This window comes from Lasioglossum baleicum, chromosome 1 (genome assembly GCF_051020765.1).
Source record: "Lasioglossum baleicum chromosome 1, iyLasBale1, whole genome shotgun sequence".
In the NCBI taxonomy this organism is placed as follows: domain Eukaryota; kingdom Metazoa; phylum Arthropoda; class Insecta; order Hymenoptera; family Halictidae; genus Lasioglossum; species Lasioglossum baleicum.
The window spans coordinates 15,319,372-15,346,760 of NC_134929.1; the positions used below are offsets into that span (position 1 = coordinate 15,319,372).

At 35.2% G+C, this 27,389-nt stretch overlaps 1 protein-coding gene across 9 annotated transcripts in view; it reads right to left on the reverse strand.

Moving 5' to 3' along the window:
* The window catches only part of Sick (sickie), a 375,431-nt gene that overhangs the window by 238,168 nt on the left and 109,874 nt on the right, over positions 1-27,389 (reverse strand). For 8 of the 9 annotated variants that reach the window (XM_076447138.1, XM_076447119.1, XM_076447108.1 and 5 more), the window contains 2 exons: positions 26,117-26,234; positions 24,829-24,881 (listed from right to left, as the gene is read on the reverse strand). In XM_076447138.1, the coding sequence (XP_076303253.1) occupies positions 24,829-24,881; positions 26,117-26,234 (171 nt within the window). Of the gene's footprint in view, positions 1-10,712; positions 11,820-24,828; positions 24,882-26,116; positions 26,235-27,389 lie in introns of those variants that run through there. The other variant, XM_076447145.1, reaches the window with a different exon arrangement.

Sequence of the window (27,389 nt, forward strand, 5' to 3'; positions counted from 1 at the left end):
ATATTCTGAAATTCTTCTAATGTTTTCATACCTTTGCGTTTGTACAATTCCAAAATGTAGTGTTGAAAGGGTAATTTACGTAAAATTGTATGAAAAGAAATTGTTAAATTATATGAATTGCATTGTTAAAGTATATGCATTTGACACTAAAAACTAATTTACTACTATTGAGACGAGCAAAAAGAAGAACAGACGAAATCCAAATGTTACATTAAATTAGGAAAATCGACCACGATTATAAAAGTTAACATTCTTCTATGGAACTTTCTCAGAAAACGTGAGTGAAAGGAATAGAAATATATTCACTATTATTCACAACCTTAAAAAATGTTATATCAAACGATCCGTTCAATTTTTAGGTTTTGATGTCCCATGAATTAAACAGATTTAAAGGTAATTAAATACTGTGGAAATAATTTAACTTATGAAACGAGAGTAATAATATAACGATGCATACGAAATTATCGCGATTCATTTGATTGTCCATGATTGAGGTTTAAACATATCGGCTGACCCTATTATCGTCGTTGCGGTCGCACACGTGCAGCCTGAAAACCGCCAGATTCGCGCAGGATATGCGCACGTATTACGATTATTCGTACAGCGAAAGTACATAACCAGCTGTTGAATCATATTCAATGTGCTCTGAGCAGATTAAATTTTCACATTTTCATCGAGGCCTGTAAAAATGAATGCTCTTATCAAATTATCTGGAACTATTTATTATGATATGATTCCAAAAGTTCCTGTCCGATTTAAAAATAAAACAGAAGCGATTAAACATTTTCTTAACTTACTGCCATCATTCAATTATACAATGTGTTCACGTAATTACTAGCCAGCGTTTTTTCGAAAAGTATTGTGATTAAAAAAAAAATGAAACAGGAAAAAGTTACTACAGTACTGTTCTTTTGCAATCAATGTAATGTATTCTGTAATTTTTTTATTTGCATTATTTTTTTTAGAAATGAAGATGGCCTTTAATGTTTTAAATGGAATGTCATGTAATTTTATCATACCATATGATAACGTGTGTCAAAACGAATTCATTCGTATATATTAATTTATAATACAAGCATTGCATTATTTGCTAGTATTTATCAAAATTTCTTATAGAATGATCTACACAAGGTTCTTATCATATTTTCTCGTATCTGACTAGTTTACTATGTGCTAAACGGTATCTATAAATTCTGAAGACATTTATGTCGTGCCATTTAAATTTGCGTATTGGTCGGACATTTATCGCTCACTTTATTGAGTGCTTCACTAAACTTCACTGAACTTCACTAAATTATTTACAATTTACCTCATGTTCTACAAACGACTTGTAAATAAAAATATATAATAATGTATACATATTATACATATGCATATACTATATGTATAATAAAATTAATTATACAATGTATAATATGTATAATAAAATTAATTATACAATGTATAATATGTATAATTATATACTACATGTATAATAATAAAGTTCTTTCATATAAAGCGAGGTAAAACTACAGTTTACTACAATAATCTTAGTAAATTGTAAATAATAGTGTCTGTGATATACTGATATTCTTCTAATGCTTTTGCTATTTTACATTTCATCCACCAATATAAAAAATACGACATGCTTGATAGTGTTTTACGTTTTTATATTATGAGTAGACTGCGGATTTTATGCATTTACGACAAAAAGGGGTACGTACAATTTAAGACAGTGGACATATTAAAAACATTTAGAGCCACCTGTGTATTAGTTTCACCTCAATAACACAATTAAAAGGAGACAGAAATTTTCATTTGGCTCCTGTGTCGTGCAATCAATGCAAACATTTTTTATTTTACATAAAGATCCGTGTAACTACGAGCATCATTCAATCACGTGTTTCTCTCATTTCGTGGATTGGCATTTCCGCAGCCGAGTGGAACGGGGCTAAAATATTTCATGAAATAAAGTTACAATTGATCAATTGCGGGGGCTACGAATTCGCGTGTACAAAATATTGGGATACACAATACGAATGATGAAATACGTCACAATGTTCGCTGAAAGAGTTAATTTGTTGCTGAAACATTTTATTCGGTTCATTGAGTACCACGAGGCCGACAAATTTCCTATAATCCTCTATCACGTGGAGAGATTGATTTGTATACATCGAATTGCGAGACAGCGTTAAAACTGCAGCCCCCGCGGAACGCGTTAAAGTGACCCCTCGTTGCTTCCCCAGCAAACCATATTGAACCGATCTTTCACCTCGGCAAACTGTAATCTCGTACAGTATTTTTCCAGGTTTCGGGACACGCGTTGCGACCCGCGTCGACAATATATCAGGCGCGAGGACGCAACGGCGCGGACACGATGCACACTGTTAACGAGATACTAATTTGTTCGTAACACGGTGTACAAGTGCGTTTTCGTTGAAAACGGGCAACACGAAGGGAGAGGGACGGATTCAACGATCACGCACCGTTGCGCGCGGTCGCTGTAATTCCGCGTGCGTGCACTCGCCTGCGAAATACCGCGAGTCGATGCGCCATAGTCTGACCAATTACACATGGGCTCCGTTTGCCACCCTCGTCTCTACGGGGACCTGGCGAAAAATTTGCGACCGACCAAACCGACAAATTTCAATGACAGTGTAAACGCCCCGACACGTACAGTGGGTCAGAAAAGTGTTATCGAAAGTGAGCATAGCAGAATCTCATCATCAAGTCAACGATTTTAATGAACATTCTTTTCTATTTGCTACCATTCATGTGGAGAGGACAGTGTCACCAGATTGAGACTTGTCTCCCACCCTTTCTCTTCCATGACTTTATTTCCCCCACTTTGCAACGGAGTGCGTCCCCACGCTTCCGCCACGGACCCGTCACGTGACGTGGATGCGCACACCCAATTTGCGTTGCCTCTACGCCAGGAGTGGGCACAGTGTTCCGATTGAAGCAAGTGTAACTCGCGCATGCGCGGCTAAGACAGTAGCGTATCTACGATGACGCAACCGAGCGGCCAGGGCCCTGATGCCTTGAGGCAGTTATATTGGCGGGAATGTACCGGTGTTATTAGCGGGACGACTGATGGACGAGAGACGTGACGCGGAACGTTAATATTTTATTATAAAATGGCAGTTAATAGTGAAGAAAGACTTTGTAAAAGTCTGTGGGGTGCTCAAGCTACCCGATTTCATCGAAATAGTTACGCTACTGAGGCTGAAATTGCCGCGCATGCGCGAGTTACGCTTGCTTCAATCGGAACACTGAGTGGTCACGGTAGGTGCCCCTCAAACTCCTGCTTCCCCCACCAACCTTCCTTTTGCGCGAGGCCTGCTCAGTGTCGCCAGACTGAGCAAATCGAGGGGAATTAGATACCCCCTCTCTGATGGCCAGGGTCGTAATATGTGACACGTTGCGCGTGCGCAACGTACGGTCTTAGTGGGGGACGTTGGTGGAGTGTGCGCATGGTGCTGGAATGGGATAGTGGAAGGGGAAAAAGAGGGGAATGTGTGAGCTCCGTTTGGAGCTCAATTGGCGACACTGGCCCTGTTTGCGACGGACGAAGCGCGTCCTTCCTCCATGGTAACGGCGGATGCTAGTGGGGGACACTGGGCGCTATGGTGGGGACAGTCTTGTCTCAATTGAGACAAAAATGCCTATCCCTGCTCTACGCCTTTTTGCCGAGCCCTCTGATTTGGCAACAATGAGTAGCAATAGCTATTTTAAATGAGTGGCAGAAACGGATTCGGGTAACACGTTGACTGTCACGGTATCACACTACTATCTCACTATTTCAATAGAGCTGAATATTAAATGTAAATATTAGGTTGGCAACTAACAAGGGAAGGACCCCAAGTGTCCGACTTCGATTTTGATAATCTTTTGTGAGACGATATGGTATATTGATCCCTAATGATGTCTGCAAAATATTAGGTGTAGTTACTCAATAGTTTTAAAGATATAAACAATTAAACTTCAAAACAGTTGAGCTGCAAATCATGGTATATCAACAATGTATGAAAATTTAATTGTTTATATCTTTAAAACTACTGAGTTACTACACCTAACATTTTGCATATATGTATAATTAGGGATCTATATACCATCGTCTCACAAAAGATTATCAAAATCGAAGTCGGACACTTGGGGTCCTTCCCTTGTAAGTTCGTGACCTCCACATTTTCTCAAACAAAGTCATTTACATAAATGTTTTAGCACGAGTATTTTATATCAAATTAATCGCAAAATTCAGAGCTTTTCAATGATATACAGTTCAAAAGAAATAGTCACTGAATGAGGTTACAATGATACAATAAAAGAATTACGAAACAAAAGGACGTGAATTTAGTTGCCAACCTAATATTATATTAAATACAATTGAATTGAATCATTCTATTTTCAAAGTGCCTTTCGAAGGTCCACTTAGGGGTTAAAAGGTCTATTAGAAAATTAACGGTAAGAAGAGTGTCCACTATTATTTTTCAAATAATTTATTTCGCTGATGTCCAAGTTAGAGGCTATAGAGAGATTTACTTTCATTGACTTATAGAGTTTCTTTGGTCCCAGACGAATATCTCACGCGATATTAAATCCTTGGAACGACGGAAGTGGATTCACTTATGTAAGGTCATATAAGTGCGACAGGTATGCGAGTCCTCCGACAGCGAACGCGAACACGTGGATTACATGGACGAGCTGCTATCCGCGCGAGAGACACGATTCATGACTGACATATGTGTACGCACTGCACGCTGGTCGGTTATGCAATTCATTTTACGTTCGCTTTAAGAGGCAATTCGACGATACTAGATAGCGACCGTGCATTCCACCAGCAGTCACTCACATCAAATTACGTGGTTTCGGGATTGTCGAACGTGACCGCCAAAGTAAAACCGCCGAGTCGTAATCGTTTACTAAACTGATGGATCTGGCTTCTGTTACTCCACTCATAATTCAATTGATTTTCAACGTTCGCTATTTGTAGGAGTTTCCGCGGGTTCACTTACTATATTCTAGACATGTACGAATTTTGAATAAATATGGTCAATTCAATTACATTAATTGCGTTAGCGGAAGCGTGCTATCCATGTAATATCTAACATTAAAATTGTTCAATGAAAATTTGCTTGTAGTGCTAATGCTACATAAAAATCATTGCAAGAGATGATAAGATATAAACTAGTTAATTAACATTGAACTAACTATGCTCGTGCAGATAGTTATTTTAAATCACAGAAAAGGAAATATATGAATAAAACTTGATTAATACCAGTAATTGAAATTGTTCAGATACAAACTCAACATTGATTTACTTTTTAAAATACATGAATAAATATAAGATTAATTAATAAACAAATATTAGTGGATTTACTTCGTATTTAAAAGAATTGTTTTTGCAATTCTATCCTACTTTCCTCGACACATGAGAATTTCTCGTTGCCAGTCACGTTGGTATTGTGATCGCCACAACACAGAGATTTAAATTGGAATTAAAGTCTCGACAACGCTAATTACTTCTATCGCCAGTGGAATTAAAATTGAGCCAGCAACTCATTGAAGCAGATCACTGCACTCTCATGACAGTCGACCGTTGCACATGCGATCATGTTAGATCTGCCTAAGGTCGAGACAAAGCAGCGAACTTCGTTAACCACTATCCTCGTATCAACGTTGTCATCGTTTATGCTGACTAACGCTGTTACTTGCTACATTATTGCTTCAATTTGTCGTTGCATTTTAGTTGATTTTACAGACAATTAACTGTAATAAATTCAAAGTTGCATCCTGCATATGCGAGTAAAGTGTACAAATATAACTATTACATTATCAATATTTTTTATCAGGGTACGAAGACTGTGTATACAAATTTTCATGAAAAATTGTAATGTTTTATGATAAAATTTTGCATATTCGTATTGAAAAATTAATTTACACTAAAAGATTCGCCAGTCAAATATGCACAAATTCGGTTTCAGAGATATCCAATAAAATAGATTTTCCAACCCCAACTTTGAACCCCTTAACACGAATTTCGGCAGCTAGACAAAATACGTGACAAATATTTTTTAGTTCTACAATAGCGTGTTACGATTTTAGATAACCTTGTAATACTTAAATAATCTTAATTGTTTTATATAAAATATATATAAAGTAAAATGCAAAGGAATACCTTTTACCGAAGGAAGAATATGAACCCATGTCCAGTTCGATCAACTTTCCGAAAACTGCTCCAATTCCGCATCGTGACGATATGTCTGGCGATCAATGTTTATTTCGAACCACCAGTTCCACAGAAACGGTTTCTGAATCACCACAGTCTAATTCTCGAATGACAAGAGGCCCACAATTTAGAAACGTCCCGTGCCGAAACAATTGCACTGAATTTCCGCGAGGAATATATTTCCGACTGGGAGACTATCAAATATCAGGATCGACCGATTTAAGATCATGCGTTACGATCAGAGTTGGGCAAAAATTTAATCAACGATTGACGCATAAATTTCGTTAATCGCAATTAACAATTAAACTCCTACTTCAGTCGTTAATTGCGGTTAACGATTACATTCTTCTCTTGTAATCGTCAATTGGATAATTGATTAATGATCAACTGCTGAAATTTCGAAATGAAATACGGAATCAAAACTGTATGCATACCGAAAAAAATGTAAACTGAGTTTTTGTTGAGATATATTTCTGTCAATTCTCCATCTCCGCTCTCCGTCTCTCTCTCCCTCCTTATTACAATTTATGGATAGACCGTGTGGCGATTAACTTCAACAATTGATTAAATCAGTCTCCGATTTTCGACGATTTCTTTTTTTAATCAACGATTGACGATAACTTCATCTTTAACTTCATCTTCATTTTTAATCGTACACATTAATCAATCAATCTTGGTTAAAATTCTAATTGACTAATGCCCAACACTGGTTACGATCAACCTGATAAAATTAAAATTTTGAATTCGCGTGTTTCAACGGAACAACATGTGTTCTCTGTGATTACCAAGACTATGGCGGGCGAATCTCGTTAAGGAGTAGCCATGAAGGGTATTTGTCGTCGTCTTGGCTGTAACCAATTCATTGTCGCTTCACCGAGATTGTAGTGAAAATATCGCTTCCACTTGCCATGCCTATTTATAAACCTTCTTAAGGAGATTCTCGGACGTTTCGTATGTTTCTTTCTTTCTCTTTTTTAGCAATAACGTCCCCTCTTTTGCTCGTGAACACCATGACCACGTTTCAGTGACAGTTACTCGAGGCACGGAGTAAGCCGATGATCCGCACAATCTAAACGGACTCGCGATTAACCGAATGACCTATCGTTTTCAAAGTAATCTACGTTCTCTACTAATATTGCACTCAATAATGATTCAGTTGTACACGTTTTTGTTATTACTATTATTTACTTGTTATTTTAATACTCCCCCTGTCCCGTAATAAACGGGAATTATTGACGAATGCAGCTGTAAGTTATGTTGTAGCGTAAAATTGCGAAGCCTTCAATCAAAATCAATGTTTCATGACATCTGTCATTTGTTTTGACACATGTTTCAATTTTTAGGATAACCTAATTATTACGAATTATAACTATTTTTGAATTTGATCCACTGATCGAAATCAATTGTTTTGTTTCAGTTGAATATCAACCCATTGTAAAAGTAAGATGAAAAAAAAACAAGTTACATATGCTGGAAGCACTGAAGAACGATGGCACCAATAATTCTAAGCTCATGCATGTAGGGAAAGCGAAGTTTCGCACAGCCAGGGAATCCTACATACAAGTTTAAAATGCAGTAGGGAAATTATTGAAAACTCCAGAAACTGTCTAAACACTCAAAATAAAAAAATTAGAAGTAATATTTTTCATTTATGAATGTTGCGTTCTATATTTATTTTCTTTTACTACTACATATTATTATGGGACAAATTGAATTCATCAACTAATACTATTATTATGGGACAGAGTAATTTTTAGCGTAAATGGTAAATTATTTATAATTTAATTATGTAAATATCTTTCAAGTGTCTTTAGCTACTCAATGCTAGTTTCGAACACAGAAATTTTTCTTTATATTTAAATTCCTCTAAAAATTAATTAATTTCTGGTATTTATATTTATGTTGTTTCTTCTTCAATCGTATTTAGCTAGTTAAATCTATGCCTATAATTCTGTGACAGTGGTTATAGGTATTATGGTCCCACAAACAGTATAAGGTTTCACAAAGATAAACAGAAAATATTTTCTCTAAAGGTACAGTGATTTACGAGGAAGGTCGGACGTCACGTCTTTGTCCTGGTGTTTATCTTCTGTTTGAACTTCGAAAGAACAGTTTCCATTTGTCTTTTTTCGACCCGTCAAAAATATCAGAATTGTAACTCGAACAGTGGACCACCTCTGATACGTGTCATCATTTATATCGGGAAGATTACAAGGACCCCGGGTCCATTATTTTTCATTGTACTAGCACCTTCTGCGACGAAGTTCCATTTATCTTCGTACGCCGTTGAAAAATTGTCAAGCTCTCTAGCCGTAACACAAAATGGTAGATAATCACATGTACAGAGATTTTGGTTTTGCTGAACTAACAATAAGTAAGTATTATTACCAGACTGCGGATCTTTATGCATTTATGAAAAAATTGGTTGGGTGTAATATAAAACAGTAAAAGATTAGAAAAATTTATGAACATTGTATATTGTTTTTCATGTAACAAAGTCATTAGGGGACAAAATCAATTTTTCTTTAACTTCTGCTTCCCACACACAATCAATGCAGAACGTTTTTATTTTGCATAAAGATCCGTAGTCTATTTATTACTTCGCTTTTTATTACTTATATGCAATTATTACTTACAATTTATTTCTAACAGATTATTCATATTTACAGCAGATGTAAAACAGAGCCTTCCTTAAAACTTAGAACACAAGATTTAGACCGACACAAAAACAGACTGAACTTGAATAATTTAAATAACGGAGAATAGTGAAGAAGAAGATAATAAGGACATTTACATAAAACCCTTTATAAAACGAATAATAACATTATGAAAATTGAAAATAATACAGATAGATGTCTTACACAAATCGTAAAATTGTTAAAAATGTTACTTGATTGACAACTTGATTGACGTTTGAAATAGATTGTGACATTTATCTAATCTGTTTGCATAAGCTGTGTTTACTAATTGGAGTAATGTGTTTGCCAACTTTCTCGATCGCTATCTAAATTTGAAGAAATTTTGTCGAGCGAAAAATGATAATCGCCATAAAGCAATTCGAAATGTGTTCATTCGAGTAAAATAATAAATGGAGAAAATTCAATATCATTCTGACATCGATATCATAAAGACAGTTAAGATCATGAAGAAGAACTTATCGATTGCAAGAAACAGAAACTACATCGAATGTTATTTCTTTCCTAAATGATCTTAATAGATGGCTAATCGCATTGACGTCTTCAATTTTTAAGATTTGTTAACAATTTCGTATTTCATCTACTTAATTTTGCTGTAAATGCTTGAAGATCCGCAATCTACTCATCACATTAACAAATTAAGTATTTGTTAAAAAAGTAGCACCAGTTTATGGATTAGCTTAACATAAAGACACAATTTTTCCAGCAATTGTTGTGTCATATTACCAGTACTGAGATTTAATTTTTCAGATAGAAGATTTAGGTTAGTACCGTTTCGTTTATCCTTCCATTTAATCAAAAACTTGCCAGCCAGCAGGACATCCGTATCGCGTGTTCACTGACAACCAGCGCGAAAATACATATAACCCTGGAAACTGTTGCATCCGCAGGAACAGACCACCTCTCGGCGTACACAACCGATGACAGATACAGACCACAGATAAACACAGACCGTAACTTCCGTATTTGCACTACTGTGGCTTAATAAACATACTACTCTATCGATTTAAGTGGCACATCATTAGAAATCACCCCGACATTTATAAACTTTTTAACATTCCTCACAATTTTCATACAAACTCAAAGTTATTTAGCGAATTAAACTCCGATTCAAAATGAAATTTAGATTCTACAAAATAATTGACTAGAACAAACATATAATAAAGAAAAAACAAAACCATAATAAGGAAATTTAATTTTTAATGGTACGTGAAGAATTATGTCACCCAGTATATTAACCGTTTGCACTCGGAGAAATTTTAACTGGAATATTAAACATTTTTTTCGAACTAGAATATTTCCATTCCCTACGATTTTGTAAATTATATGGATATTAAAGATTGGTATAACACCTCATACGATACCTCTAAACGTTTAGACATATTTAATGATGTGACCAATATTTTTAATAATGGTACAACAACTTTTAGTGGCGCCTCAGGGTCACCACTGGTTAATTTTTAAGGGTGAACTATTAAGAGTAATAGTTTTCACTAAAAGTTATGTTTAGTTACTAATAGAAGGTATTATCTATGTATGTAATAGGTTTTTGGATAATATGTTTTTGAATAGTATAGCAATAAATCGCAAGTAATAATTTCATTTTTGTTTGAACGTATTTTCAGATTTCCGTTCCGAGTCGAAAAGTATCAATTAATCCGGTACTGGCAGAAAGAGGGTAACATTTTCCCCTCATCTCTGACTTGTCTAACCACAGAGAATGCACAAAGTTGCTAAACATTCGCATATCCAATTTCCTCGGAGAGAAGAAAAATAACTAAAAAACTTTGGATCGATTTTAAACATACCTTGAACTCGATATCGAAATAATATGAACACGATTCAGTCTGCTCCACACTCGTTTGTACACAAAACTAAGAAATCCCGTTTCGTCTCTAACGAACACATTCTTAAGAGCTGCCAAATCCAGGGACCATAACCCATAACTACACAGCGGATTTGTAATTTAAAACAGTAAAACCATTAGAAGAATTTCAAAATACTGTTATATTATTTTCAAAAAAGAAATGTATTCACTTGTTCACTAAATCTTCGTAATCACCACACATTTGCCACTATCTTGAGAGGAGAACATTTCACTTTTAACAACCACTTACAATTAGATTGGAACAACGTCTCCGACACGTGATGATCATTTCGGACCAGAACAGAACAAGTCTCTCACTCATAACCTAACAATTGTACTGTGACACTTCCTACACAGTTTCTGTAGATTTCTCTTCCTACAGAATATCAGTCATCGTTAAAACAATGATTTCACTTGCAACTAGAAGATCTAGAAATACTCTCAGATCCATCGATTAAATTCCAACAGAGTTGGACAAGCTGCTTGAACGGTGCACGAAGGAGGTAGGAACGGCTGGTATAACGTGAGAAGAAAATTTCGTAGCGATAGCAATCGAATTTTCGCGGTGGTGTTTATCGCGCGCGCGTTTGCCAGGAGGATTCGAGCGGATCCAGCGACGATCGACACAGCATCCACACTACTGGATCACTCGTGAGACACTAACCGACGTGAGACAGAGAACACAGACACGAGGTAGAGGTAAACTACACCGCAATTGGTCGGGTTGGGAGGTGTAGAAGAGTGTGTCAGCAGTGTGCCGAGAAAGAAAGAGACGCGGGATAAAAGTGGTCGGGTGGGGAAGCAGGAACAACCAGGTAGTGGGAGTCGAGTAGTAGCTGGTTGCGCATGAGACCCTTAAAACCAGGTATCCACGTGGCCGTGCTCGTGGTGTAGTGTCAGTTCATGGCACGATCAACCAGTTACCAGAAAAATAACAACCGAAACCGACGCACAGTGCACACTCGGCCAAATGTCCATTCCAAACGGAAAAAATAAGGTCGAGAAACAGATCTGCCATTTGTTCTTCTTCCGGTATATGTTTATTGAGACCAGAGTTGTGCTAATTTAAATACATTGTAATTGCATTACATAATTCAAACCATTCACTTCATTTAATTGCTAATTACGCGATTGATGCGTGTAATCGAAATAAAATATAATTCAAATACAATGTAATTGAAATACAATCTAATGCAAATAACTGAATGAGTACATTAAAAAATATCTTTCATTTTTATCTCAATTTTATATTTATGTTTATGAGGATGTTTTCTTATGCGACAATGGCCAACCTTCGAAAATGCAGCAATCTTAGTTTATATAATTAAAATATATAATTGAAACTTGCTGACAATTGCCATCAGTGATTAGTGCCACACGAAGAATGGTCTTGTTTTAGGTCTATCCTATTAAATAGTGTTACTTTTTTCTGTAGTAATTTTGTCCTATGTCTTTCTACAATTTGTTTGTCTTTTCTGAAACGGACGTAATAAACAAGTTTAATTTTAATCACTCAATATACATGTACGAATAATACCATGTTCATCAATGCTACTAATCTTTTTCTTTTTTTCCACCTCTTATTCCTCTTATGTATAATTCATAATTACACTGTACTTTGGAATTGTGTTTCAATTGTAAAATCGAGTTACATTGCAATTTAATTGAATGAAGTGACTGAATTTCGAATTACGAAATAATTGAATACAATGTGATTGAACTCTGATTGAAACTAATGAACTGGGCTTGTGGATGAAACTGTTAAAATTTTCAATTAGTCCAGTCATTTTTTGACTTTTAACTTTTCTGTTTTAAGAAAACAGTTATAAATCCACTGAAACTGTTATTCCATCTACAGTGGGTGTATGTACAAAATATTCGTACACCTTTTAAGGACGAATAACTTTTTCAAAATTGGACCCAGCAGCTCGAGTTTCCTTGAAACCTTAGAAGGGTTAGTTTACTAGCTATGTACAAATAATTTTTTTAAAAAATTCTTATTGGTCGCAATTACGAAGGGAAAAGTAAAGATCACGATTTTAAAATATTTGATCTGTCTGTGTAATAAAAATTTATTGAACAAAATAAAGAGCAAAATAAAAAAGAAAGTGATTGAACAAAAAATTTTCCGGAATTCTTTTTATCGCACTTTATTCCCATCAAAAAGTACTGAATAACTTTTATTCGAAACATTTTTTTGTCAGACTGACCGTATGCTTCGAAAAGGATGAACACCCTGTACTAGCATAAGTAGATGTTTACATATCAATATTTAAATTGTTTAAATAATGTTACAATTATTTTTGGAACTTTTGAAATGCTATTTTCTGTGCCACCGAGTTTACTTTAACAGTGAAGAACTAGAAAGTACATAATTGCTTGGAATCTTATATGATATCTGCAACTCTGTTTGTTGCATGTATTTGTTTAAATTCTTTATATGACGTTCAGGACATGGTGCCAGATTGCCAGCATGGAACGAATGGGGGCATTCAGAACGGATAACATTCATATAAACAAACCGATAGACATACATATCTACCGCTAGCTTATCTTTCGAAATGTTTACGAAACCTAATGAGTGCCGATTAGACAGGCAGAGTTAGCTCAGTCAACCTATACAAGAAATGGAGAAGAGTGCATTGAACCTTATCAGTGAAATTGAGCGATTTATACATTCGTTTTATTAAACAAAATATTATAATAATGCTATTATTATTTTTCATTGTGTACTGTCTATTATTTGTTCTTCGAAAGAAGAGATCGTTTACAATCGCTTGATTCGATGATAGATGATACTAATCTTACCATTCTTATTATACCACACGCCGTACAATAAATTGTTACAGCATGTGATTCAATAATAAATAAATAAATGAACCAGTAAAAATTATGACGAGTTTCAATGTCTCGCGAAGATTTATAAACGACCGTGTGACAGCGAATAAGAATCTCTGGAAACGAACGCAGCCGCAGAAAAAGTTTCCTCTTACTGGACAGTAATTAGTGAAAAGAACGAGGGATTGAATTATAACCGTGAAAGAAGAGAAGGAGAACCGTTTAGAAATTGCACATTGTATGGGCGAATCGCCTCCTTTTTCAACGGAATTTTTCTCATTCCCACGTTTCTCCGTACCGATCGGCTGCTGGTCTATCATTAATTTACCTCGGGCATTAGAGCTCTGATTGCTGGCACAATTATTTTCTGCGAAATCTAATGAAAGTAGACATACGTATAACTATGTTTCGTTATTACCATGTAAAATACAGATATACTACTTTTTAAACAATTTTTTTACTGTAGACTTTTATCCGAAACATTTGTTTGTCAGACTGACCATATGCTTCAAAACGGATGAACACCCTGTACTAGCATAAGTATGTACAGATGTTTATATATCAATATTTAAATTGTTTAAATAATTTTACAATTATTTTTGGAACTTTTCAAATGCTATTTTTTGTGCCACAGAGTTTACTTTGATAAGTACAAGAAATAAAACTGGGCAAGCACATAACACTTTAACGATGTAATTCTAGTAGGTACTTAATGTGATTCTAATTGTAAGGAGACTTAAGAGCGTAAGAAGTGCTAATAGAATTAGAGACATGTCAAGAACATAATACGACATAAACTGAGTGCTTACCTCCCGCTTCCTTAATTCAAGGTATATTCTAAAGCCAGGTATATCTTTTCACAAAGCTTGAAATAGAAGACTTTTCACGAAAGTAGCTTACCGGGAAACCACCTCCAGGTTTGCCGCCTGTTCATTTAGGCCCCTCTCCCAACCTACTGTGTAAATATCCCACCTATATCTGGGACACCTGTGGCGAACATTTTCGTCGGTATAACGTGATCGAACACTTCTTGCTCGCCCATAGACTTTCAGAGCTCAAAGAGCTACACAATCAATTTAGGCGTTTCTATTAACCTTTTGCACTCGCAGCTATTTTAACCCCTTGCCCTACGATTTATTTTACGGTTTCAGTGACTAGAATTTTTTCTTGTAGATCGTAATTTCCTAAAAAAGAAGAAAGCTTATATTTATGGTATGCCTATATGTTCTGCAATAGCTGTGCATATAACAAAACCAAAAAAGAATTTTAGTTCGGTTTAAATGGAACTAATAACAAACATATTTATTGGACTCTGTTTAGAATTTTGATCACGAATCTGACACAATATTATAGGGCAAGGGGTTAACTTGAAAATTAAACATTCCTTCCGACCAAAATATTTCCACTCCCTATGATTTAAAAAATTTTATGGATACGAAATTGGTGTGATACCTCATACAATACCTACATGTTTAGTAATTGACACTGTAAACAATATTTTGAATAATGATACAGCAATTTTTTGTGGCGACTGGGAGTCACCACTAGAAATACTGAACAAAGAAAGTGACTGTCTGCTATTTTTATACAAATGACAAGAACTGAATTCGATCGACTCTTATTATGCAAGCGTCCCAAAAATATCGGGAAATCTTAAAAGGCGTGGTTCCCAAGGTCATTCGAAGTAACGTTTTCCTTTATGAAAATGTTCTTCAAGACTTTGTTGAAGAGTTATTAACGAAAAACGCAGACTAATCGGAGAAATTGTCCGCAGTAGAAGCGCTCTGATTGGTCCGTGTTTTTCTATAATAAATCCTTATCTCCTTGCCGTATCATTTTCTTTCTTTACAGTTGCAGTGATTAAAACGTTTTTATCCTCAACAATGTCGTAGAAGAGAAAAGAAAATTATTTTTTTATTTATATTTTAAATATTGATTACAAACGAATCAAATCATACTTGTTAGACTTCATGACGAGTATAACTTGTGCAAATACGGCAAGGGATTAAGGAAGCCACGAAGAACATCTTCGCAAAAGAAAAAGTAAATACATTTTTGGAACACTTTGTATATGAAGCAACACTAGTGATAACATAGAACATGCTAATCACATAGATTGTAGTATATATTCACCTTCAAATCAAAAAATACGTTTTTTCTAAATTGTCAATGTAGAACCACGTAAAAAAGTTGCAAAAAATAGCTTGTATTATTTTCTCTGTAATTGTAAGAGTCACTGTAACTGGAATAAAAATGAACATAGAACTTTCCAGCATCGACGAGCTTCCTCGAAACCTCGTAAAATCCGAGTTGAAATTACTTCTCAATTTTTTATTTCAGAGTTATTTTAATTAATGAGCTGGTAAAAGGTAAGGTAAAGGTAATGCATGTTAGAGCAAAATCAAGCTTCTCCCTCGAAAGTGCCTTTTAATGGGAGAAGAACGTATAACGTTTCCGTTTAAAGGTTTACCTTTATTAATAATTGATTACCATGAACTCGTTAGATCCCGGTCGGTTGACTAATAACGTATACACCGTGTGAGTCACTCTTACGGGAGTGGACTCTCCGTGAAATAGAAATAGATCGCGATGGACCGGCTCGAACGGTCAGAAATGCGACGCCGGCAACCAGTTCCGGTTCAGTCAATTAGACTCTTTTCAAAACAAAATTACGCATTTTAAAAAATTCTGGGAGAAAATGATAATTAGAGTGCGAATTTTTATACCAATTTGGCCTTGAAATTAATCGTCAATGTTAGTACAAAAGATTAGGAACTTCAGGTGATTAAGAGCCATAGTAATGGGTCTACAAACATTAACCCTTTGTACTCCGAATTATTTTTCAATTTCGTTGCCAACAACTCCCTACTATTTTAAGTGTTCCATTTGAAATTTACTTCAAAGGACAGTTCCTTGACTGCTACTTATTTTAAATCTCCTACACTCATGAACACAATTCGTCTTCGTCTTCAATAATTTTATACAAATATAATTCGTAATTCATATTTATTCCTTACATGTAAAATCTGTATGCGCAATATGTATTCAGCGTAATGTAGACATGTTTCTCTGTCACAACATTGATGGCGCAAAATTTATGGATAGTAACATTCACCTGTAACACGTACTTTAATTAATTTCGACGTAGCTGCTCTCCGGTGTCCCTTAGGATATTATTGGCAATGTTCAGTCCTGATCACAAGTGATCATCAGGGTATTCAACGTATTACGATTCTACTGTATATTGCTCACTGTAGTCATTTAAATGAAAACATTGTTCGACAATATTTACGTAAAACAGCTTCTAACATATAAAAGAAATGACTAGCAATGCAAAAGAAAGTTTTTCAAAGCATTTTCATAGAACTCAAAATTAAAACTTAAAAATACCTCACAAATTTATATCGTTATATTCACACGATTTATCAATTCTTTATCAATATTTCTCTTCTACAGTATTTTCGAAAATCGTCTTTTTACATTGTCATAACAGAGAGACACAGTAAGCTACTTCAGCAACGTAGAAAAAAGGTATTATAAATATTTTTATTCAGTGTATTACACATCCAAAAAGTCGCCTGAATTTTAAACTTGCATGTACAAACGACAATAAATAATTTCTTCAAAATTTTTCACCGAAGAAAATAGTCCCAATTTAAACTTTTCCAACTCCTGGGCTCGACAACCCCCCCCCCCCAGTGCCAGAGTTACATAAATCTATGGTTGTCAAGAAAAACGTCGGATGTCACAACTTCAAAAAATTTGATTTTACGCATTAATTGAACTTTATAGTATAGGATTTACGTCTTTATCAGAGAAGAAGTCATGAAAATAAATCCGAAAGGCTTAAAAACATAATGCAATTGAACCGATATCCTATGGCAAAGCATTAGTGACAAAAACTTTAAACGGCAATATCTCGAAAGTGAAATTATGTGACATGCGGCGTTCTTCCTGATAACCACAGAAATATTGGTGGCAAAAGAATGGAGCTGTATTTCGTCCTAATACAGTAAATATGGGTTAAATTCTATCTTATTTGGTGTCATTTTAATTAGAAAAATGTCGCAAATATATTGATAAAATTTTATTAAAAATAAGCAAAAAATAAAGAAGTTTCATCATTGCACTAGTATTGTCTCACCGATACACTATTTTTTATTGCGCCTTCGTGAGCTGTGTTTACATGCTGTCCTTTTACATGTTCGGCACGATCAACGTGGCCACGAAAAAAATAGTATCCGGTCCCGATCTATGTCACAGCACAGAACCAAGACTCGGCTTAGATTGGGACATTACTGTATTCATGTTTAATCGATTTTGTTCGAAATATTTGTTGAAATATAAACGGCAACATTTTCTGCACCGACTCAATATGTGTTCGATAACTGGCGCGTACGTCACGGTCGCGTAGCAATCGACAGTTTCCTGTTTAATTGTCGAAGAAGCTTGGAAATGCGTTTCCTCCGGTTTACGAGTTAAACGTGTCGCAGGAGCTTGTTCGAATCGCAAACAGAGAGGTGCGAGTCGCGTGTTTCGCGCGGCCGAGTCTTGAAGGAAAACACGTGATTTGGGTTTCGCGCTTTACCGCGTCGGAGCCTGTGTGCGGCCGTTCGAGCATGTGCACGTACGTCTACGTGTAGCCAGTTAATGGCAAGCACAGACGCAACCGCGTTGCGTTAATTATAGACCGGAGCCCTTCTCCTTCCCTTCATCTACCCTCGACACCGCGAAATTGGAAAGCCGGCGTCAACGACGAACCACGCTCGTTTCTTGTAACCGAGGGTAGGGACACGGCGGCTACCAACTTCCCGAGCGAAAGGTTCTTTCCAAAGTTTCGGATAAACGATTTCACACAAGTGTTCCTATACACATTTTCGCGGACTTCCGCTCAAATTTTTCACTTCACCACCCTGGAACTCGCCATCTATCTCAGAGGTGTGCATTTCAACGCTTTAGTAGCAATTTTTGTAAAATGGTTGCCAACTTTCCGTGAGACAATTCTGTGCGCAATAAAAAAAGACGTTCAAGTAAATGCTATTGAATTTAATAAGAGGTATCACAATAACAAAAAATGAATAATAATTCAAAAAAATGTTGAGGTCCCCCTTTCTCCCCCCAAAAATTTAATGCATACTAAAATATAATATTAGCCCTCAATTAACCATTTAATCTAAAAAAAAAGAAGTCGATATCTTCATTAGATTCCGAGAAAACAGATTGTAACTTTATCAACTAGTTTTTAGTCGGCCACAAAATGCAATTGAAACAAATTCGAAAAAGATATTTGTTCAGGAAAGTAAAGGTCGCCATCATTTTATTTTTAGATGGCACTATTTTTTAGTACACAATATTATTGCTTATGTCAAGATGAGTTCAACGGCCCAGTTTACTATGACCTTGACACGAGCTCGAACTCGAAAAGGGACAAATTAAGTTGGGGGAACGAAGGATGGAGTCAAACATGACAAAATAGAATATTTGGAACGTCAACAAGAGGCTTCATTAGCAGTGAAGTTAGAGTGATTCGTTTTTGTGATTTCACCGATTACGAAATAAGAAGTCTGAGACCAGTGATTTTGACTTGTCCGATTAGTTTTAACACGTTGTGTGTCGTGTAAGTCGTTTATGAGTGACATAGTTCTTTGTCCAGGGTCGAAAATTAATTTCTATAGTGATACATTGCATGACCCGAACATTCTGCTCTGCAAATCGCGGATGATTAGCAGAGCAATCACTGTGCTAAATCTTTACTGCACAATTCTTCTTTCATTAAATTACTTCGATGTTGTTCACTTTTTATGCGTGTCGATTCAGTAGGTGATACGTTAATAGTGGTAAATTAATACATTATTTAATCATTCCCGTGAGTTGGCCTCATTATACTGTACACGAAGCAGACACTACTCGAATTAGGGTTGCGTTCAGAAGCGCTAGCTGGCGAGAGTCCCAAGTATTTAGTTTCAACTGAAACGACGTGTAAGATATACAATACTGCGCATAATTATTCGAACGACAGTGAGATTAATGTTAACTCCGTTTTTGAAAAGTAAAAGATCTCGTCACTATTAGTTGATACTTTCTCCTCAACATCGAATTTTCAGAACGATCATGATTAGATTGCGAATCTTTATGCAAAACAAAAATTTGCTGCGTCAGTTGCAAAAACCAGGAGTTCAATAAAAATTTCTTTGTTCATTTAATAATTTTAATAGGTTGGGAATAAGTCTCACGATATTGCCAACAAGTTCTTTTGCTACAAATACGCTCTCTCGCCAAATTGTATTTCTTGGTTAACCTGTACACATACTTATAATTTAATTTTAAATCAAATTCGTTTTAAGACGACGCATACTTGCGGGTGTTTAAGCCAGATTGCACGTCATCAAGAATATTGGAAAAGTTTTAGAGAGACTACTTAGGGCAGCTTCATTTCAAAGTGCTTGGGGGAAGTTTTCCACAAGTTTAGTAGGTCGTCGAAGAGTTAAATAATATACCTGTCAGCAGATATCTTTCAGAAGCTTTATTCATAGTGGAGACTTCTAATAGTTTCGATGGAGAATATTAACAAACACAAATTGCACAACTGAAACTTATTTCTTAATATAAAATCCTGAGGATGCAATCGAGGGGTATGTTTAACTCCCTAAGTCCTTAGAATTACATCTTTACAACAATATTAATATAAAACCAGTTCGCCACTTTAGAAAAATCTCTTTCAAAAGCTTTATTCATAGTGGAGACTTCTAATAGTTTCGAAGGAGAATATTAACAAACAGAAATTGCACAACTGAAACTTATTTCTTAATATAAAATCCTGAGGATGCAATCGAGAGGTATGTTTAACTCTCTAAGTCTTTATAATTACATCTTTACAACAATATTAACATAAAACCAGTTTGCCACTTTAGAAAAATCTGTTTCGGCATCTTTTAAGATTTCATAATTTATTATACGCATGTGCAATATTTCTTGTAGTAAATAATTACATTATTCTTTCTTTCCAACATAATAAATATTTTCTACTCGTCAAAGAAATAAATATTAGAACTTAAAATGATTTTGCTCAATGTGGACTATTTAGGATACTCTCTCATCAAATGGCATAAAAATAGATCATTTTATAAACCTATAACAGAAACTTAAATGTTGTAAAAGATGTTAAAATACTTTTTCATAACTTACTAGAAAAAGCTTCAGTATTATAGACATAAAAAATATTGTACTTCCTTGAAAGTACTTCAAATAATCTCAGGAATCACTCCCTTCAAGGAAGTACAGCATTGTTAGGACACCCTATATTAACAAGTAATTCGCGAATTTATCTTGAACGTGATTACAGTTTTAGAAAACAAAAAAGGTGCTTAAGATCGTGCATTATTTTTTTAATACATTATTTAAATTAATTTTTAATTGCCAGTGTAAGTTCTTATTGTAAAGGAATTCTCTTCACTTTAAGAGAAGAGCAGAGAAAATATTGAACAGGTTAGCCACAGGGCATCCAGATGAAGGTAAAGCATCTTCCTTCGGCGAAACATACTATTTTCAAAATGTCCAAGTGTTTGTTACGATTACAATTTTCATTATATTTTATTAATTTCTTTATTTTCAAGGTCGATGGATATTTAGGAAGAAATAAAAACACTGCGACAGAGTGACAGAATGTCTCACTAACACTAACACTGTCTTTGTCACGGGGTTGGGCCAATTGCGGAAGACGTGTAGCGCGGAATGGGGATATCACGTGGTCCCTACAAGTTTCCCACCGCCATCCCCTGATGGACGATCAGTACATTCGCTTCATCATTGTATTAGGAATATATAATGAAAGTACAATGCGGAATCACGAACACGTGTTCGCTCGATGCTTCTCCATTCAAGGAATTGTAATATACTCGCGAAAATCCGATTAGAAATAACCTTTCGGGACACATAGTTCCTACTTAGCATTATAAATGCTATCTCAGGTCATCTTCGATCCGCACCGCGTTCACTCGGGATTATGCAAATACGAGGACACGAAGAGGCGTTATCTCGCGAAGTGTAACTCGACTTTGTCGATCCATCCGGATGTGACGCAGCTCGTTTTCACCGAGATGCAGTTGGAATCCGTAAAATATTCGTCGATTCCCTCTGTCTCATATTCCACCGGTCTCCCATCCCTTTTCTCAGTTCTTCTGTTACGTCTTTGAGATTAGTATCGAAAAACGGCAGGATCGAGAATGCACTGTGAATCTTTAGATCCAACCTGCTTCGCTGGATCACGCCTACCACTCTAATGAATTTCCTTTTATAGTCCTGTGCACAATGCGCATTCTTGTCGAAGAAATCGCAAACTTTATCACTAGCCTGTGGATGCCCATGACTAATTTTTATAGCACATTCGAACATAATCAATCTATTTCATTCCTTTATGGCGATCTCAAGAAGCTACAAATATCAGATGATTGCATAAGTTCGTGCCCGATTTGAAAATATAAAATTAAATGGTTAAATTTTAAAGAATACAAATCCAACTTCTTAGATTCTAATTTACCTTAATGTCATCCTCACTACTTTCTAAGTATTAATTAGGTCTTTTTATTTAGTATTAAGTAGGCAGCTCGAATTACCTTGACCTTGACATATGTTGTCAACGAATGAATGATCTTCTAAACGTTTTAGCTGAATTTTGAAGTATTAATTGCAGATTGCTTATTGAATATTTGAGCTCCTAAAAGATGAAAAATATTTGATATTCATTAATAATGTCCGCTCATAATAGTCCAAGCAAAGATACTCGTGTGAATAAGAATTTCCATTTCTGCAAATTATACATATTTATAATAAATTCAAAGTCGCAGAGCGCAACGAATAACAACTCTTTCAGAACAGCTAATAAAATCTTTACCATTTTTGACTCTTCTTAAATCATTTATTTAGAAATCCGAATTTCGTCGAGGAATTAGCATTTGCATAAAATTCCGCAGTTTACTGACCGTGAACTGTCAGGGTTCTATTGCAAAAACCTAAGTTTGTTTACGCGAATTGTGTCAATTCGTGTAGTTTGTGTCAATCAGAGGTTTCGTTACAGTCGAGGCTTTCCGTTTGGGTACCTTTGCACGGAAACGTAATTGGTGATTTGTGGTGGTTCTACGCGGTACAGCTGCACGGTGAAGTGCCCCAGTCGTTCAGGTTTTATCTACGTATCTCAAATGCAGTTATAGACCTTCTATTTTTAAAAGACATCTCGTAAAGCGTTGCAACCGACGCCGATCGACTCACGTCACCATAGACTAAAAGTCCTGAATCTCCTCTGTACACTGTACATGCATACAAGTCTCGCACAACTGTTTGTTTGTTAATTGTTAAGGAAACCACTGTGCACTTTATAGACTATCTACATTTCCTTCTTACACATTTTACAGTTCCAGTTACGAGAAGATATATTTCCTTGAACGTGTGTAAGTACTATCTCGAACTGATTTATACTTCCCCTATCTTTTAGTACGTCTACCATATTTTAGTACGACATTTTTAATATAATTGTGCGGATGATTTATGCCAAATGCTTGTCATTTTAGTACAAGGTGTCCCACGTAGTTACAGGGTAGGCATGGTTTATTAAATTATGTATGATATATCTATTTCTTCTGTTCCGCTCAACAAAAAGTTACAAAAAAATTCATGAACATTCTACCTAATAGCACACACGACAATGTATTATTTAAAAATTTTTTGTTGCAAAGACAATTTTTTTAAAAATTTGGAAGCATAAAATCGACTTTTATATTGTATAGAATTATCCCGAATTTTATATTGACATTTTCAGAGTACCACGTTTATATTATTATGTTAATTGTGTCTCGTCGTGATTGTTAATGTGTATTTTACAGATTTTTATCTATCAAGCAAATATATGTAGAAAGTTATATATTACTAGACGGCGCATTTTTGTATACAAAATAAAAATTTTCTATTTCAATTGTACGAAACAGAAAATAAATGAAAATGTGCTTTTTTGACAATTTTAATAAGTCGACGACAACAAAGAAACTTCTCCAAAAATGCTAAGATATAAAATTCGACAGTGTTTAATACGATTTTAATTTGTTTCAGATTTACAAAAGCTACTGCCACGGAAAATAAGATTCTATTTTAATCCACATTCTCTTAAAATTTGTCTACAAAAATTGAAAACTGCATAAACATCCGTAGTCTGGTAATAACATTCATAAATTCTTCAATCCCTTCACAATTTCGCGTTTCGCCAATTTGTTTATTGCCATAAATAAAATCCGCACTCTAATTATAACATAAAAGATCAGCAACGATAAAATGCAGCAGTTATTAAATCTATCCGAACGATGGATTTGATCTTAAACAGCTGTTATGAATTATTCGAAGTAATTTTCACCGGAAGAAATATACTGTTCTAAACGACTACGGAAACTCTGGAAATATCTCTGATCCTCCTCCTTTAAGACAGCGCAGCAGAAACTGGGGCGATCGAAACTTTTAAGCCTATGTACCAACGGTGCACAATGTGCTCCTTTCAAAAAGAATTACACAAGCTTAATTACCACTACAATTATTTAATTAGACATTTCACAACTGCTTTATACAGGGTGGGCCAATAACTTTGTCCACCTTGAATATTTCTCTTGTAATGATATGAAAAATTATATATATAAAATTTGTATGGTATAGAGTGGGAAATATTATGATATAAACACTTTTTGAATACGTGAGGACGTTTCGGAGATTTCAAGGTCCCCTTTATTTCTTTAAATGGGAAGTCCTGCTCTTTACTTTTAGACCTACCTATCGTAAACCGATAAGATATCGATTCTGCGTAAAATATGCATCTTTTATATTGCTAATTAGCATTTAAAAATTACTTGATGAACATTTGGAATTTTGTAGATTTGAATATGTTGTTATTAACCCTTAGCACTGGAGTGGTGTGACTCAGAGTCACCACTAAAACTTGCTGTACCATTATTCAAAATATTATCTAGTTTATTAATTGCATATGTTGGTATCTAATCAATTACTAAACGTTTAAGTATTGTATAAGGTGTTATATCAATTTCATATCCATAAAATGAAATAAATAATTATTCTAGTTCGGAAGAAATGTTTAATTTTCGAGTTAAAACAGCTCCGAGTGCAAAGGGTTAATTGATCTGATGTATGTTTATAGCGTAAAGAGTTTGCAAACGTGTTTAAAGACTTACCATTTGTTGAGCGTTTTTCGGCTTCCGGTTGACGTCGATCACTTTCTGGTTGGCTGCAATGACAAACGTTTGATAATTAATGCAACAATGTCCCTTCGTTCGATAACGGGCAAATCGTGAGTTTATCAATGCTCATTGCATATTGCGCACACGTGCAACGCGTGACCACGGTGCCCCATGCACTAACGACTTTACTGTCAATTTAGGTGTTATGGGTAACTGTTCAATACCATAAACGATTCGACTCGCCCACCGTGAGTAGGTACTGTTATTTGCTTCTGGACTATTAACACATCTTTCATTCATATTGAAATATGGCATCCGTATACATACAATGGCCGATTCGTATAGTTTTTTTAATTCGCATTGCTTTTATTATGCGACAATGGAAGCTCTATTGAATCCTTGTTTGAATGGAAATCTTATAGTAGCACTAGAAGCAAATGAAGAGATTTGTGGAAATATCTCTGCTTACAAATCGTCGAATGACACTGTCGACGACATGAAAATTATGCAATTCACATTGACAACCTGCACTTCAAACAACAAAGCTTATGTTATAAACTTGTTTTATATTTATGACACAAAATTAAACAGTTACGCTTTTAGAAAAGATAGCCTATTGTAGAAGTGCTTCTTGATTTTGCAAGAAATTACTCTTCAATTCAAATTTAAAAATGTAAATTTGTACTAAGCAGTGTAACAACACTAGGCAAAACTCTTTCTCCAAACAATATTAAATTTTACAGACATTTTTACAAAACGTAATACATTACGTTTCCAAAGCTTACCGAAGGCAAGTACTGTTTTCCTCTTTGTATTAGTTCCTTCTTATGTAAACCTGATATAGATGACTTGAAAATAATTTATAATTTTCTCAAAAAATGTTCCGTAAGGATATAATAACAATGTAATACCCATGGCTTCAATAATTTGATCATCCACTGTGAATTCATTGCTTCGATATAATTTACATTAACCCTTTGCACTCGAATGGTTACTCTGAGGCGTCAGTAAAAATGGTCATACCATTATTCAAAGCAGTTTTAATATTGTTAAATTCGTCTGTATTCTATAAATTGTGAAAAGCTCAACTGTTACATGAGAAAACAGGTGCAATTTGATGTGCACAATGTAAGAAAGATTATATGTATACAATAAAAATAATCTGGGTTGAAAGGAATGTCTTAATTTTGGAATTAAAATTACTTCGAGTGCAGAGGGTTGAATACATATATTTACGAAAGTAAAATTAGTTTTCTATAACTAAAGCAAATGATTTACTTACTGACTGCTTCCACCAAATCAGCCAGAAGTACACCGTCGCACAGATCCGACTGAAGATCGGTCACTCTTCTCTTGCAACCACCTCTCTCCAAATAGTAGTTCGCCCAATCCGTATAGATCTGCACAGAAATGTATATTCATAAGTACCATTGCAAACTAATCTTTATTTGTAAGGAACATTGTCCAGCTCAAAAGAGATGATTGTAATAAATAGACTACGGATCTTTATGCAAAATAAAAATTGTTCGTATCGATTGTGCGAGACACAAGTCAAATAAAATGGTAATTTTTCCTTTAATAATTCCAACAAGGTAAAAATAATACATAAACTATACTCATTTAATCCTTTCATTGGTATAAATTGTATGTACCCATTTTTGTGATAAATGCATAAAATCCGTAGTCTAGTAATAAAACATATAGTCATTAGTAAATCAAGTTTACGATAAAAATCAGTTTTAAACGACGCAACGTTCGAACACTTGCGTCAGCCAGTGTGCATACACCTTCACTAACTGTACGGCAGGTAAAACATATGCGACTCCCTATCTATAAGCCGTGCACATTTTGTTTATCCTTCTACCTTGCACACTGATGCTTTATGATGATGGATTTGTTTGAGTCGCAGGTGCGCCATGAATACCTGACGATCAAATTGACAGGTGTTTGTTTAAGATTTGCTCGTTCGGATTTCATGGAATTATTCGATTGGCGCATGTGGAATTGTAGATCGTGTAAAAGACTCTCTATTTAAAGCAAAGATAAAATTTCCAACAGTGTCAATACCGCAGTGTTGTACAAATAATGCGAAAGATAACAATGATGAACCAGATTTAATGAACCGTAACTGGGTGATGTTAGAATTCGATAATGCCAGATCTCATTTGACACATATGTAGTTCCACTCAAATTTCACATCGCACAAAATCACATGTATCTTTTATAACGCGATGTAATAGTCGGCGTCAAGATGAGTTCAACGAACTACACACCATGACCTTGAAGTGACCATGAAGGCGAATATTTAATCATTTTTTCTTAATTTAAATAGTAGCAGAACTGATTTAGGTGTTCAAGTTAAAATTAACACACTGTATAGAAGGTTACTATCTAGGTGCACGGTAGTGCACCAGCCAAGTTTTCTAGAGGGTTATAACTTGGCACTGGAGGCAGATGGAAAGATGTAATTTCGTACACTTGTTAAATGCTATCATGCCTCAATATTGACAAAACATTAATCTTCCAACATTAGTAGGTTCCGAGATATAGGACCT